The sequence below is a fragment of the Spea bombifrons genome, chromosome 12 (assembly GCF_027358695.1).
Source record: "Spea bombifrons isolate aSpeBom1 chromosome 12, aSpeBom1.2.pri, whole genome shotgun sequence".
Classification (NCBI taxonomy): Eukaryota; Metazoa; Chordata; class Amphibia; order Anura; family Pelobatidae; genus Spea; species Spea bombifrons.
The window spans coordinates 6,332,071-6,349,041 of record NC_071098.1 but is presented as its reverse complement, the minus strand read 5'-3'; the positions used below and the strand labels follow the sequence as shown (position 1 = coordinate 6,349,041).

The window sequence follows — 16,971 nt, the reverse complement described above, 5'->3', positions numbered from 1 at the left end:
GGGGGTTTCTTCCCCTCTGTAACGCTGTTGATAATATTCATTCTTGTCACGCAAATCTTCATACTCTTGGCTGGCACGACAAGCTAGGAAGTCGTTCTTTTTCGCCAACTGGGATCTGATAATCCCATGAATTACTACCAGCTCGGCTGTTTAACTTTACTGATGCCAAGGGATGAGTAACATATTCCTGTATAGTTTCCCTTTTGAGTTCCAGAAGGATTAAAGGTGCATAATTTACTTTACTGAGTGGGGGGTAGATAAGTGGAAGAGCCTCCTAGCAGAAGTGGTAGAGGTTAATGCAGCAAGGGGACTTAAACATGCATGGGATAGAAATACAGCTCCTGAATCTAAGACAAGACCAACGACTGATTAAGGTCTGAGTCCTTACAGCAGGAGGAATGGACAGACCAGACGGGCCAAATAAGGGCGGATCTCCCTTATTCAAGCTCGAATCTGTGGAATCTACCTGCACACCTCTCTAGCCTAGAAGCCTGCAAGGTGTCTGGATGCTAATCCGGCTACTCGCTTCCCTCAGATCTTGTGTCATGTCTGATGTCAACAAATTGCTTCCTTTTATATGATGATGCAATGTTTCTGTGCTCGGTGATGTCAGCGAGGTAACCCGGCCAGAAAACTCTATTCCGGATCAAACACTCGCAGACATCTGAGAGCTTCTTTCACGTTAGAGGACAAATGTTGCGACATTTTCGAAGTGTCAGCTAACACTGTGAATCTTTTTTCCCCCTTTCATCTATGTTTCCGCACAGTGTTATTACTGTGATAGATTCATCCTCCGCTGACCGCAGATCTTCATATTCAGGAAACATAGGAACCCTTTTTTTTGCCGCGTCTGGTAATCTGCACATTTTCTTTCGTCTGCATTTACTTTTTGAATTGTGGATTTCCTGTGGGTTTTTCTCTTCTAAGAAGCAACGCTGGGCAGATTCGAGGGATTCAACGAACCAAACCAAAGTGTTACAGACTTTATGCAAGAATTCAGACAGCTGTTTGTGAACTGGCCGGTTCAATGAAGGGTATTGTTCGTACGGTAAAGTGGTGCGGTTGTATACTAGTTTTTGTGGTTATGGGTGCGTTGGCTGGCCGGCATGTGATTCTTTAGCTGTTGATGGATTTAAAGTTTCGTGATAGATTGGGTCAGCCTTTAGCAGAATGAGGACATTGAGAGCTGTAGTCTTTGTAACCTCTAACGTATTTGTCTCAGTAGAGCAATACATAAATGTTATTATTGGCCAGATTAAGGCATTTTGGGCTCTGGAGCAGTTAGACAAGAAAGGGCCCCTTTTGCTCCACCACCTGAGAGGTACTTACCACATCCACTTCCTGGCACCCAGACATCCTTCATAACCGGTTCTTCGTGCTCCCTGATGTCATTTTCAGGCTTGTAGCTCCCTCACTGACACTGTGCACCGGAGATTGACGTCATTTTCGGGCTTGTAGCTCCCTCACTAACACTGTGCACCGGAGATTGACGTAATTTTCGGGCTTGTAGCTCCCTCACTGACACTGTGCACCGGAGATTGACGTCATTTTCGGGCTTGTAACTCCCGCACTGACACTGTGCACCGGGGATTGATGTAATTTTCAGGCTTGTAGCTCCCTCACTGACACTGTGCACCGGAGATTGACGTCATTTTCAGGCTTGTAGCTCCCTCACTGACACTGTGCCCTGGGAAGCATTATCATTTGCATCATCTGCAATGCTGGGGTCCTGGAGCAATTGCTACATGTCCTTCACATGTGGCCTTGTTCCTCACCACTATTTTATTGATGTACTATAAATACATGATACACAGGAGTCCCAAAAATCTATAAATTGTTTAGTTCTATGTCTCGAGTCACCACAATACACTCAATACATTTGCAGGAAACCAATCCTGTTTTCTTAGACCCCATACCCATTGTTGTCAAACTCCCCTTTATATATAGACTTATTATTATGTTATCTAAAGGAAAAATAACCATATTTCTATAGTCCAAAAACAACAAAAAATCCAAAAATGTATTAGAGATCTACATGCCCCCGCCCCCACCTTTGGCCTAAGCTTAAATTTATCTGTGCTTTTTTGGGGGCTTAAACTTGGTTCTGGCTCAGCTTGTCCCCCGTATCTTCCATCTTATCCTCCTTTAATGACATTCCTAAAAACTCTTTCCAAAGCTCGACTTGGAGAGTTCTATTTTTATTTTTATCTTACATATTTCTCATTGTATTTAATGGAAAATAAATGGAAAATTTTCACTACGCTGACTAAACTATGCCCTTCTCACGTGCAGTCCAACATATCAGGCTACACCCTCGATAAAAGAAATTTAAAGTGTTTCACATTTTTTTTTTTAGTGATTTATTTCCTAGACAAAAATAATAAGTGTGTCTGCTTTAATTCTGTTACATTCTTGCGGAACCAATGATAATTCAAACAAATCTCGCAGTAAAAGATATCAGCATTTTTTCCAACCTGCGGAAAATGATTGATTACATTTTTCTTTAAAAAAAAAAATTGTTCTTTTGTGCCAGGAATTGTTTCTTTAACGGACAATCGGAAAATGCAAAGACGTCTATATAAAGAGCGTCAAGACAGGTCGAGGAATTATTATGTGATTCTTCCATAAAACTCACCCCTGTCAGTTCTAATCATGAAACTTTTACTTACCAAGTCTTAGAAAAACACAGAATCGTTTGGGTTTGTTGGAACCCCATAGTTCGTAGTTCTCTGCCCGAAGAAGGACAACATTTCTTAAAAAAACATTTTATTTTTGTTAAACTGTGGTTGTGGCTCATTGCAGAAGCTTTACGACTGTTCCTCTTGCTGACTTTGAGCTTTACCTTTTTAACTTGCTTGCTTGCTTAGGTGGCATGTCCCTAACTCAAATATATTCTTGAAGGAAGCCATCTTTGATGTTCTTAGGTGGCGCATCCCTAACTCATATACATTCTTGAAGAAAGCCATCTTTGATGTTCTTAGGTGGCGCATCACTAACTCATCATATACATTCTTGAAGGGAGCCATCTTTGATGTTCTTAGGTGGCGCATCCCTAACTCATCATATACATTCCTGAAGGAAGCCATCATTGATGTTTTTAGGTGGCGTATCCCTACCTCATCATATACATTCTTAAAGGAAGCCATCTTTGATGTTCTTAGGTGGCGCATCCCTAACTCATCATATACATTCCTGAAGGAAGCCATCGTTGATGTTTTTAGGTGGCGTATCCCTACCTCATCATATACATTCTTAAAGGAAGCCATCTTTGATGTTCTTAGGTGGTGCATCTCTAACTCATCATATACATTCCTGAAGGAAGCCATCGTTGATGTTCTCAGGTGGCATATCCCTAAATCATCATATACATTCTTGAAGGAAAAGTTTTTTGTTTAAAAAATATAATTTTTTTAAACAAAAAAATTTGATTCATGTTACGTTTCTATTTTTCAACTTTCGAATATCTCTCTCATGTGGCATACTCTTCTAAAAACTGGGACTAGATCTGATTTTTTTGGGGCACGTTCTCCTTTCTTCAATTTTCTTTCTCGGTCTGCCCTGAATCTCTATAGCATGATCTACATGACTAACATGACCCTCCGGCTTCTCCGAGATCAGCAGCAAGGGGTATAGATCGGCCCTTGCCCTTGTACTTCAAGCCTGCACTTACTAAAACTCTGATTTAATTTAGAACATTCTAGATTTAAATTAATTATATTTACAGTATTCTGTATCTCTACCTCCATTGTTTACCTTGAAAAGGCTCAAGGTTTGACCAAAGAATTCATATTTAATGGCTACCTTAAGGTAGGACAACTGCCTACTACTAGAGTATTTCTTTTCATTTCCCGTCTACATGGGACAAAGCCGCGTGGGAAATAATTATGCTTTGCTTGTTGATTATGCTAATCTTAAATGTCATATTTCTTCTGATGAATTTCATTGTAGCAAATGAAAAATAAAATGTTGAAACCGTCTGTAGGAGGCTAAAGAAAGGTCCTTTGTCTGGCCTAGCGCTCAATCCATTGGTCGATCTACGACGGTACCCAAGAGCCGTAGCAGGGTTCTGTCTCCTTCGCAAATGAATTCATTATATGTTAAGAATCCAGAGATTGTTTCTTTGAGAGGAAACACTGACCACCAGATTTTAACCCTCGAGGATCATACAACGAAAATGCTTCAACCAACTGTCTTGAAAAATGTTGAAAATCGGACCGATATTTTTTTGAAGACCAAGTAAAACTCTCTCTACAACAGAGCATTTGTTTTGTTTTTTTGTTTTTTAACTTGGGGATTTTGTATTTATCCTAAAAATGTTTCTGTATTGGAAGAAACGGGGAGCGTACGAGTTGGAAACAGTGCCGGCGTCTCTGACGGAAATGGGATACGGTGCTGTGGAGAGGTTCTCTTGGAGCTCGTCTCTGGATATCATTGAAGATCTTGCTGGTAGGTGACATGAAGTCCAAGACTGAAAGGGATTAAGAGTACATGGGGTGTTCTAAAAGTGCAGAACCTATGTAGTTTCTACATGCTATCAATATTGAATAATGTAGAAATGCTTGGTATCATTAACTCATGGACATGTAGACATTTAACCATTGTCTAATCAGAATACGGAGCTGGACTGGTCCCAGACTCATATATATATATATATATATATATATATATATGTATATTACAATCATACTTTATATGTATACTCTGAGCAGCCATCTTTACTTCCTGATCTCAGGATCTGTGTTGTTTCTCCCCGTTATCTCTCTTCTTCCGTTAGGTTTCTGATTGTTGTTGCGCCTTATCAATTCACGCCTTATTGATGCACAAAAGTCTTCTTCTTACAATACCTGGCTAATCAATTCTGATCCTCCCCTGACGTGTACGAACGTACGCCATAGTTTGTAAAGATAATAAGGTTTTGTGTTTACTGGCTGAAAAATGTAATTAAAGAAGCAATCATGATTTTTTTTTCAATAGTAATTAATGCGAGGTTTAAACATGCATGGGATAGACATACGGCTCTTGAATCTAAGATGAGACCAACGACTGATTAAGGTCTGAGTATTTACAGCAGGAAAAATGGGCAGACCAGACGGGCCAAATGGGTCTAATTCTATGTTTTCTGTTTTCATCCTCCGTGCGCCCTGTCGGGGTACGAAGCCCACCCTTGTTTTATGTAACCCTAAGTTTACAGAATGGAGGACCAATGTTTGACTTGCTTAGATACCGGGATTGCCGAAGCACGAGCACATTATTATACCGATCATCGGGAATAATTTGTATTAATGCTCCTTTAACTATATTCCACTCTCAGAAAGCAACCTTTCAACAAAACTCTTTAAAAAAAAAAAAAAAAAAAGACATTTTTACAAATGTGGAATTTTACAGACATTTACAATTCACTGTTTTGCAGACCATGGTAAAGTACCCCTCGCTGCGCTACGACGCAACCAAATGATTTCTGCTTTAGTAAATGTCCTTTTCTCACGTGCTGTTTTTCCTTCTGCCTCCAGACTATTTCATTGTCCTTCCTATTCTTAATCTAATGAAAGATTATCTTGTTTTTACTCGAAGTATTATTCGTAAAAAGGGCAACAAAAATGATAATTTGTACAGTCTGGCCAATGAAATGTAGTTGCTGGGCTGTGAGCCCTCTTTGTCTTGTAACGTCTTACACTGGGGCATTGTCTGCTTTGTAGAACGACTGTAGGCAGAGAGACCCCCTCAATATGCACATAATTCAAAACCAAAAGAGATAATTTTACTTAGGCCTATTCATGATCAAATTCCATAACTTTAAGTCTCGAAGAGAGAGAGCGAGGCCGCCATGGAGACATTTCCATTGGAACGTTTAATGTTTTTCGATACAATCACGTAAACAATTAAAATCAAGCCGTCGATGGAAAAGCTTTGGTGGAACCAACGAGGTGTTTTGATGCTGCCTCAACAGATGTGACATAACATTTGTGCACGAATGTGGCTTTAGAAACACACAATTTTATGGGAGAAAAGACCCATTTGGCCCATCTAGTCTGTTGTAAAGACCTTAATCAGTCCTTTGTATTGTCTTAGATTTAGGAGCCGTATGCCTGCCCCCTGCATGTTTAAATTCCCTTGCGGTATTAACCACTTTTGCTGGGATGCTGTTCCACTTTTCCACCCCCACTCAGCATAGTCAATTATGCACCTTTAATTCCTCTGGAACCCAAAATTGGAGCTATAAATGAATCTCATGCATGTTTAAATTCACTCTTTGGGAACTTTTCGGCTCCGGCTACCAAGAGCCTATCCTTGCAGGACACGGCCAGGACTACCCGCTGACGGCAGTGGGTAATCCCACCGATGTCAGTGTGCGTTCCCACTGATATCGCAAGACGCCCCCACCATTTTAGGGGTGAAATGGGTGGGGGGTCAGGCATGTCAGGACCCCGGTCTCGCAAACCAGAATATTCGTGTGTCGATCTGGAGAAGTGGTGCTTCTCCCGGAGTTTTCAGGTATGCTCCTTGTATTATTTATTACATATGTATTGGTCAGACCATTGTCTCCCTATACCATACATAGCCGAGTCAGTATGATTTTTTTAAAGTCTCCTTACCGACTGCACCATGCATTATGCATACCTGGCTTAGGCCTTCTGACTTAAGAAACTCGCCAATGGTGGCCCTTCACAACACATAACGAAGTTCATGAGTTACAACTGAAACTCTCCCACTGACTCCTACTTTAGTGAATAAACCCCATGTTGGTGTACCCAGGATTCCCAGTACTGCTCGATTTTATGCCTTTTAAAATAATGTCTTAGGTCATATCCCTTATGCTCGTTGGTACCCAATCCAACCAAGACTTCTGCCTCGATCACCGCGCCACACATGTGCCTGTTGGATTATCTTTTAATATAAAGGAGAAAATCTTCGTCCGATCGTTTTCAAAGGCTTCTCCATCTCGGGGTATCAAGGGATTCTTCAAGAAATAAAGATTTGATTACCTTTGTTGAAGATCATAAATCCAGAATGGAGAGGTCTGGCGCTGCTAACCGTTGTACTTTGTAGCAGAACAAACTATTTTAAACAAAAGACTTTACAATATGAAATCTTAAGAAACGTTCTAAAGGAATAGAATTCGAAACAATATTACATCTCGTAATTCTCTTTTTTGTAGCAAATTCCCTTCTGGATCTCAAATAGATTTTCTCTTTTTCTTCATCTTTTTTTTTTTTATCTGCGTAGCGCCGCATTACGAAAACATCAAAAGATTTATACGGGGATCTTTTTTTCATCCCCAGCTCCCTGGGCAAACTCTGTTTGGAATAATTTTGAGATGAAAGCGAACTGGTAAATGAAATTCTTGGTAATTACGATTTCTTTTCTTATCCGGATTTTCTGTCGGGTTACAGGCGGGATGGAGAGGAGAAGTAACTTCAATAGAACTTAATGTTTTCAGCGTATAGCGCTAATTAAACACGGATCCGACACAAGATAACACCATCAATAGCCGTCGGGATTTATACAGATGCAGGGTTAAGGAATTAAATCCTTCAGGAAGGTCTCAGCTGCTGCAAAAACATGGAGCACCAGACCTTTTATTTATTATTTATTGGTATCAGATTAAAAAGTATCTTTTCACAAATATTGTTTTATAATATAAGTTTTTTATAATATATATTTTTTCTGGCAGCTGCCTATTAGCCATTTGTACGAGTTCTCGCTCTGTTAACTGAGCCCCAATCTATTAGACAAACACCCCGACTCCTTATCATTCTGTCTCATGGTAAACAATAGAAGTGCTCAGTCTTAATCACACAGCCTCTGACTAATGAAGGTCTTTGTAGGAACGGACTTCTTTAGCATTACCGTAAAGCATCAGGTCAGTGTGGTGTTTGAGCCGGGAAAGTCACTGAAAATATCACATATCTACTTATATTTTAATCTTTTCTAATACCAAAGTATGCAGCCCTCAGATTTTCAACTCACCAGCTTTATTATGAATTATGACCATACCTGGGAACTCTCGGGGCTGACCCGGAGTCTCCTGCTCCAGCTCTGCTTCCCTGGGTCTCTGGGTCACATATTACTTTTCCATGCTTACTCCCCGCCCACCGTCCCTTCTACACAAGACCCTATACACAGAGAGCCCCGCCCACATGACAGCTAACCACTCCCCCAGAAGAGGGAGAGCTCCTGGTAGCCTGCGCTGAGAAAATCCCAGGTGTGACTATGGTTGGCCATGCCAAAAGCAGCTGAGCCAGTCCTGCATAGGTAAATCAGGGTAAAGTCAATGAGGTTTGCCCCTCGTAACGCATAGTACTATCAGGCAATTGGAAAGTTCAACTTTAATGCTCCTAATTCTGTGTATCAATCTTAATTTTCTGCGGGGGAGGGGTAATGTACAAGAGGCAGGTTTCCATTCTTACCCGATCCTGTAGATACCCATGAACTTGCCCCTATTACCCCACCACTGATCACTGCAACAAAAGAGGCAACTTCTATCACTTGGGCAATGATTTCAGTCTCCTTCTGGGCCCTCTCGCAGTAAAAGGATTAAAGCTGCTTTATATAAAAAAAATGGGTGATATATCTTTGTTTGATTTTTTAACGTTAACATAAATATCTCAGCTGATCTCTTTAGGATGTTATGTCAGTTACTTTACCCCATGAATTATTTCTGGCCCTTGTGTTTATGAAGATGGAATAACATACATTCATAATTCCGAGCATACCATCATAACTCACCGCATCTTGTGCGCAGCGTGATGTCATAATTAAAATACTTGTATCAAGTGGTCTGTTTCTCGCGTGTCGGGAGTCAATTTATTGCTATTTAACGGTTAGAACTTGCCATTTCTGCTTTGATTTTAATCGTGAGTTTCCGTAAATTATTTTGGTCCAGAGTAAGCTTTAAGTAAATCATAGTATTGTTTCCGCTTACAATTTGGAGTGTTGGAGGTCCTTAAAGAAGCTGAGAAGCTATGTTGGTTTTTTTTTTTTATGTGTTATTTTTTTTTTTTCACTGTCTATCAAAGTCGGTAGAAGAACTGTCTCAGAGCTCCAACACTTCAGCTCCATTTTTATTTGGGCACAGAGAGAGAGAGATAAACAGATTTGCACTTAGAGAATCTCGAGGCTTTACCGGGAATTCGCATGAGAAATGATTTCAGCTTCCCCGTTTCTGTTTTCTCTTCCACTAAAACATTCTAAGCAAGAGGACGGAATAAGGAAAAGCCTCTGCTAATCAATGGGTGAGTCAAACGAGCTTTTATTGCAGAATAAACCAATAAAATAAATAGCTGAGAATATAATGCAACAAAGACTGCGATCAGATCATTCAGAGCGGGAGGGCTAAGGATCTTACTGCATCTGAGCACAGATACCGTTAGCTAAAATATAATTTATTCACTTAGATTAACCTCTTATTAAAGAATAGTTTTCCGTATAAAAATATAGGATTATTATAGTATATCGGCAGCTCCTTGGCAATCCTTACTTCCGTATTTGACTCTGAATCTCTTAGTTTTACTAACTTGTAATGTTACCGAAATATTATTCCTTAACATGAAAAATCACATTTATTATAAAGCACTGCACACCCATCACGGGGTTAATCTATAATACTATATATATATATATATATATATATATATATATATATATATATACTGATGTAACTATACTTTTATATTGAATTTTTGTGTTTTATTATTTATAATAAATATATAAGTGTTAAAATATATATTATATATAATATATAATATAAGTTATTATATTATATACAAATATAACAATAATTATAGCACCATCCTATTCCGAAGCGCTGTACAAGCACTGTATAAAATTTACTGCAAATGAGTTTGACCTCTTTATGGTATTAAATGAGTTAAGTGTATTAGATGGAAATTATAAATTAATAAGCAGAATCTCTTTCTCTATAGCTACAGAGCGTAGATCCAGCCTTGGTGCGGAGCCAAACATCGAAGTGATTTGTGATTCAGACCAAAGAGGCTAGCATTTGAAGCTGTAATACTCTGCATGTCCCTTAGTTCATTTTTCTTTTAACGCTGATTTAACGTAATCATTATGTTCTGTACATGCTGTACCCTACTCGCCTTTCAATATTTGTACAGATTCACCGTATCCAAGCGTGTTCTTTCCTTTTTATGCATTTTTTCAGTATATAGAAGTTTCTTTTCAGACTTGCAGGATACAAAATATCAGGAAAGACGTATTCTGTACAGCTTGGGGGAGAGAGGAGAGGCAATCGGAACATTTTAATAGTTAAAGGGATTTAACAAAGTACAGGAGAGGTTTATCTCAAAGGAGGAGAAATGAGATCATAACCCAAAACTAGAGGGTCCACGACTTAGATGTAAATAAATTTTACTTTACCGAGAAATGGAAAATAAATTGTATTTTAATACAGCGAGGGTATTAAACATGCATGGGACAGGCATACGGCTCCTGAATCTAAGACGAGACCAACGACTGATTAAGGTTTGAGTTTTTAAAGCAAAAAAAAAGAGCAGCTAAATAGGATGAATGGTTCCTATCTGTTTTCTTTGGGGCTGTTTGTGAATAACTGACTTTCCTTCTTTTTTTTCTTTCTTCCAAAACTTTTCTGGGTGATTCCAATGTCTGTTATTTCTGTTAAGTCACTTTACGTAAACATAATGATCCACAGAGACTTTGGACAGAAAATACCCTTTTCTGCAAAAAGTTCTGCATGGCAACAAGTGTCATTTTCCCATTTTTTTTTTCTAAAACATCGGCAAAAGACTTCTCCCACCAGTAATTCTGGGTTCCTTCGCCCTTCTAGGCATGGAGATCGACACACTTTCTCCAGTACCAGTCCAATCCTTTTTAATTTTAATTATGTCATAATCAAATAATCAGTATGGCGACACAGATTCAAAAACGTACAACAGGCTTAAAAATGATAGAAAAGTCATAGGTTTTTCTTTGTCATTCATTAGATGAACAAGCTGTAACAGAAGAGAACGTTCTGGTCTGTGAAAGCTCAGCCTGCCTTGATAAAAGAAGAGCGACGAAGGTAACATATAATCTTTAATATTATTCCGATATATTTCAATATGTATCTCACTGTTGAATTGATCATGTGGCTGTTTCTGTGTCTCTCCTATTGGTCCATCCCCATTCCGTGTCTGTCCCCATGGACATGTGTTGACAATGTGGTTGCATGGCTTTCGAGTTGAACATACGTTCTATATCATATGCCACAGGTCAGTGTGTAGTCACATTTGTTTGGTAAATCCACCGTTTGAACTCCATGGGCCATGAGGTCATCGCTTGGTGGTACTGGTCAAGCATGTCCCTGTGATGTCTGATATTTCTCTCCTGGATTACTTTTTGGAGAACTGGTTTTCCAGATGACTCTTTATAATTGATCTGTAGACCACAATATCCTCTTCTTATGACCACAAACCTGGTATTCCAACCATTTACCCTTCATCGGCTCGGCTTGCCCCAATCTCTTGGTACGTCAAACACATCAAAGTGCTGTCATTCTTCTACATTGCTACTCTACACCAAATAATACTATAGGGTTCTAGAACCCTAAATTCATGACATTTATTCACAATTGAACTTCTATGCCTCTGAAGCCCAGAAGAACCAATGGTTGCCTTATAACATGATAATATCTTCTATGTAAGGATGCCATAGTTAAATAATGTTGGAAGAGGAGTAATGTATGAGGGACGCTAGCCTGACATTTTGGGGTGAAATGTCTATCAACTCCATTGTTACTGGTGATATAGAATTCGTACATCTACCCTTACCCTCTTCTGCTGTGCATGAAGAATATTTAGTTTGCTGTCAACCAAACCATGACTCTTTTCCATTTTCACCAAGTTTCGTATCATTGATAAATGAAGACAGATATTTGCTTTTGATGCTTTGTAGCCTACAAGTATAACCCATATTATTGTTTGGGATAAAAAAAAACCAAACATGACTTTTGAGCCAGAGCTCAAGGACGTTAGATTTTCTATTTACTTCGGCGTAGATAACTCTACATAAACCAGATGCAAAAATCAAGCAAACTGTTTATTTGCATGCGTTATCTCTACTGCCTGTATAGTCAAAATATAATGCACTTAGGCTTAAAGGGACTTTATCATGAAAATCTGGTAATTTATCTTGTAATTCTGTACAACATGAAGCCAAAAACATTTTTATTTACAACGTTTTTATTATTTATCTATTTAAAAAGTGTTTTGAACCGCAAAACAATCATCGATTTTTCTGGTTTCCGAGTTTCTCCTGGAGAGATACATATTATCTAAAACGCCCGTGTTGGGAAGAATGGGAAAGTGGACGATGAAAGGACAAGGAAGGGTTTTTTGGGGGGGGAAATGTTTACAGTTGAATGTAAACAAAAATGATCAAAATCTGGATTGTCCAAAAGGCCTCTTCGTGGTTTGGGTTAAAAACAATCATTGTCTTCTCTGGCTAAAACTAAGATTCCAAGTGTTGTCTTGCTTTATAGAGTTTTTTTTTCACTGTAGTTTTCTGAAATTTCCCACATTTCAAATTCAGTGTCCTTAATCTCTGTTTTTGCCTTAATCTCCAATCTCTCATTTCCATTCTTTTCACTACAGATTCCTTAAATTCCAACTCCAACGACATCACCAACTCTATTTTATTTTATTTTAGCTCAACTAAATTAATCTATAATCCCCATTTTTCTATGTTATAACTCTCTTAACCTGCTGCTTCTCTTCTTCTCCAAAGCTCCTATAACCACAAACTCCTAAAATGCCCAACGGTCATGTCTGAGACCAAATCCGTAGCACCCTATTCTTCATCTTCTCTGAAGTTGTCCTAAATCTCAACAGCGTTCTCTACAGTTTTCCCCATAATCTCCTTCTCCGAAGCTTTTTGCCACTAAACCAACTGAAGAAGGGACCTCTGGGGTCCTCAAAGCATCTTTTTTCTACGTTGGGCCAATAAAACATATTGACTTTTGACTAAAGGAGCCATAAACATAAAATTGAGCAATTGATGATTGACCAGGACTTTCATGACTACCAGACCCTCCTGATATCTCCTGAAAGTCCCCATCCCCATGTACTCGGTAGGTGGATCATGGTATGGTGGAGGCTACTGGGGAAGGCGTATTGTCTTTGTAGCAGGTTCCTTGCCGTGCCACTTTACATGTAATATATGTAAAGTGATGAACTCCGTCAGTAATATGTCACAAGCATTATTAAATACATCAGGAGTATATTTTGTGTATGATTTCCCTTCGAGGCGTAGACCACCTGTTTAAATCCAGGAGGTATTAGATGTGCTTAAATGGGTGCTGGGGTGGAAGGATGTCCTCTAAGCTGAATTTGTATGTTCCCAGGAAATTATTTCGTTAGAATCGGCGCGGAATTCTACTAGAGACCTCAGCTGAAAACACAATGTAAATTTGGAGGCAGTGATAAGTTTGATGCAATTTTTGAGGTTGACCTCACATTTTTTACTATTTTAAACCCAGTTTAAAAGAGATTTCATGACCTACAGACGAATCAAAGCTAGGTTATGAACATTCTCTGCTTTTCAGCCCGGTGAACATGGTGCGTCAGGGCTTCTTTGTTTAAAATGTCTGGTGTGGGTCAGACATTGTGAAATAATGTATGTTAAGTATGCTGAGAACTGCCCGCTACATATAGTGATGTATGTATTTGGGTGGTTCCCTAGTCTTTGGGGTACTGTTTTATTAGAATGTGGCCCCAGAGGGCCCACCTGTAATACACTCTTACCTCCCCAATGGGCATACTCATTATTGATCCCTCCCCATGAAATATCAACAATGTTTTATATTTATTTTTAGTTTCTTTACTTTTATTTGCACTTTATGCTGACATGCACCGTCCGCTATCGTCGTAGGTGTTTAGTAGAAGTTGATACTTTTTCTTCAGCCAAAAGAAAGAGTAATACAAAGTCAAATAAGCATTCAAGACCTCAGAGGTCTCTTTCTCTGATCCAGTGATATACTCTAGTTGGCCTAGGCCCTTCTACCTTCAACAATTCAACTACTCAATGGGACGTTTAAAAGAGAGATCACTGATCCCCCCCCCAGCCGGCCCATTAATCCTGTGGAGGGCTGAGCCGAGTCCTTCTATGCCACACTTGCTTTAAAAGTGGGGTACCGGGATATGATGTCAGAAGTAAGGGGTGTGACAGAGTGACAGAGTTAATACCTCACTGCTCTGATGGAATCGTTTAAGCAAAGAAAAATATTATCATTATTACATTCTATTTACAAACAAAAGTTAACAAAGTAAACAAAAAGAGGCTGCCTTGAAGATGGCAAGAATAGATTTCTTTAGAGGTTGGCCCTTCTGGAATGACATAACGTCGATATTATATTTTCATATAGTTCCATTGTGTTCATAGTACAGCTGCTGGCACCTACAGACCTTTCTGTTAACCCATTAAGTGCCGAAAGGGGCAAAGAAAAACTTTGTAGAACAACACGCAGCTGCCCTTTCTTACATACAAAGGGTTAACCCGAACCGAGTGTTGAGTAAGATTTAGACTTAATCTAATTTACCGTTATTGTAAAGCTTCGGGGATTTAGTCTTCGTTATCCTGTAAGGGATCATCGAGCTGTGTAGCATTTGGAATATGGAAGAGGATTCTTTACAACCCCTGGGAGTCCATACAGGACGAAACCTACATTTTAAAACAGATTGTTCAAAGGTAAGGGCTGAAAAAATGCAAACGTGTCCCGGAATTCGTATTTAATGACAAATTATTTTTCACAAACTCAAAATACAAGAAAACGGGGCCGCTGGAGTATTTTTTTGTATACTTCACGGATGCCTGAGGGTTGTAAAAATGTTCCTCGCTCCTCTTGCATTTTGGAAGGGTTAAACATTACTATTTAAGATAATATCTTAAAAATGGCTTTTTACAATAAAACTTTCCTAAAACAGTGGGTTATTTCCATTGTAGCTAAATGATGATTGGCGATTGGTTCATAACCAGATCTTATTCCCAAATACTGTATATAACGGCATTTCTAATTAAAATAATGGCTGGCTATGTTGTAAATTGCTTGTAGGTTCTGCATTTATTAATTTTTTATGAGTTTTACAGAAATATTGAAGCTGTGTTTTTGTTTTCCATGTTGGACGCATCCTACGTTTTCCCAAAATGACTTAGAAGTTTGTATTAACTCTTCGTGTAACAGAGAGAGAGGCATTTTCTGGGATTCCAGTTTATATTGACCACTATTATTCCGAATAAACTCATCTAACAAAGAGAAGGTGCGTTGCAGGGAGCCAAATGCAAAACAGCCTTTCTTTAGATAAAAGCATTGCAAACCCACTGACATCATACGAGTTAAACGAATGACATCATAAGGATACATAAAATCTCTATTATGTTGGTTGGATTACCCTTGCTGTTAAGTGAATTTGGTGTTTGGTCTTAAACTCATAATTCGTTGGTCGGTATCGTAAAGGGGAACTTCTAGCAAAGTCTTTACAACAAACATCACGTTAACCATACGTTTTCAAAAATATTTATTTTTTTCTGTTTTTTGCCCCATAATATAATGTTTTCTGGCAGCTGCAAATCAGCCATTATTATGAGTTCTCTCTCTGTTATCTGAACCCCGATCTACTAGACAAACACCCCGACTCCTTATCACTTCTGGCTAATGGATGTCTATATAGGAACAGACTTCATTAGCATTGCCATAAAGCATCAACTCAGTGTAGTGTTTGTGTCGCAAGACTGATAACAATGGCGGCCTCCAGGCCTGCAGATAAAGGGCTTGTAGCCACTATTTTCCAATACTGTCGTTACTGAGAGTTTTCGCTCTCTGGTTACCATGATATCTTTAAGCCACACTCAGAACACCCTTTGGTGTCCCGTGATAATATCCTTCCTTTAAAAGATATTACTGAGTACGAGAGAGCTAATTATTTTGCGTAGCTCCAGCTATGCTTAGTCCATCAAGTTCAGCTCTGGTGTTGATCCAGAAGAAGGCAAAGAACCCTCATTAAAGGGATTCCCGAGGAAATATTCCTTCTTGTCTCAAAGATAACTATGATTTCTCTCTGGATCAACCAACTATAAATAATCCGGCCCTTATAACCCGGGATATCCCTGCAAGGGCAGACTAAGAAGCTTTGGGCCTTGGAGGATCTTCACAGGAAAGTCTTCTTCTCAGCAATCTCTTTTTTTTCACCTCACTGACTGACATCTTTTACTCACATTTTTCTGCCTTGTTGCTAAATTTATTCCCAATTACAATTATTCCCAAGTCCTTTTCATTCAACGATCTAGTGGTATAGTGCGCATATTCATTTCTTGAATCAAAATGCATAACTTTGCATTTCTCAACGTTAAAACTCTCCTGTCACTTGGCCGTTGAGTGCTCCAAAGTGACCAACTCTCTTTGCAAAGAAATTACATCTAGTATCAAATAACAGTGGACGTAGAATAGTTATTAGTTTGATGGTAAACACATTAAGGATTTTTTTCATTATTTTAACATGTTTGTGTGTTTTCGGTGCAGTAACAGACAGCGAGGCGCCCCGTGAAGTGACCCATTCCCTACCCCAATATATTCTTCCTTTGGTTTAAGTAACTGATTCAAACTCTGACGTTTACCATGCGCAAATAACCAACCAAACAGCATCATTCAATGGCATTCACTAAAGGGCTCCAGTTGGACTGAAAATAAAGCATATTCTAGTAATTCACGTAATTATCCGTTCAATACATAATTGTATAAGAGATCACCATCTGTGATGACGAAGTGCGAAGGATTCTGTATAGTACGTCCTCCTACCTTACATCTGTTCGGAACATTTTGAAGATGAGAATTATAATTGATTCGGTGTCACGGAAATAGCCGTTTTGCATGAAAACCAAACTATTTTGTTATACTAGATGCGATGAAACCACGGATTAGTCCATTAAGGAGCAAATGGTGAAGAGCCACGAGCCGCCAGCGCT

The 16,971-nt window shown here is 39.0% G+C and overlaps 1 protein-coding gene across 1 annotated transcript in view; it reads left to right on the top strand.

Moving 5' to 3' along the window:
* Nucleotides 1-4,355: 4,355 nt before the first annotated feature.
* The window catches only part of PLEKHG5 (pleckstrin homology and RhoGEF domain containing G5), a 98,506-nt gene continuing 85,890 nt past the window's right edge, over nucleotides 4,356-16,971 (top strand). Inside the window, exons 1-2 of the mRNA XM_053451769.1 lie at nucleotides 4,356-4,446; nucleotides 10,962-11,038. Coding sequence (XP_053307744.1) covers nucleotides 4,380-4,446; nucleotides 10,962-11,038 — 144 coding nt within the window. The 5' untranslated portion in view covers nucleotides 4,356-4,379. The remainder of the gene's footprint in view (nucleotides 4,447-10,961; nucleotides 11,039-16,971) is intronic.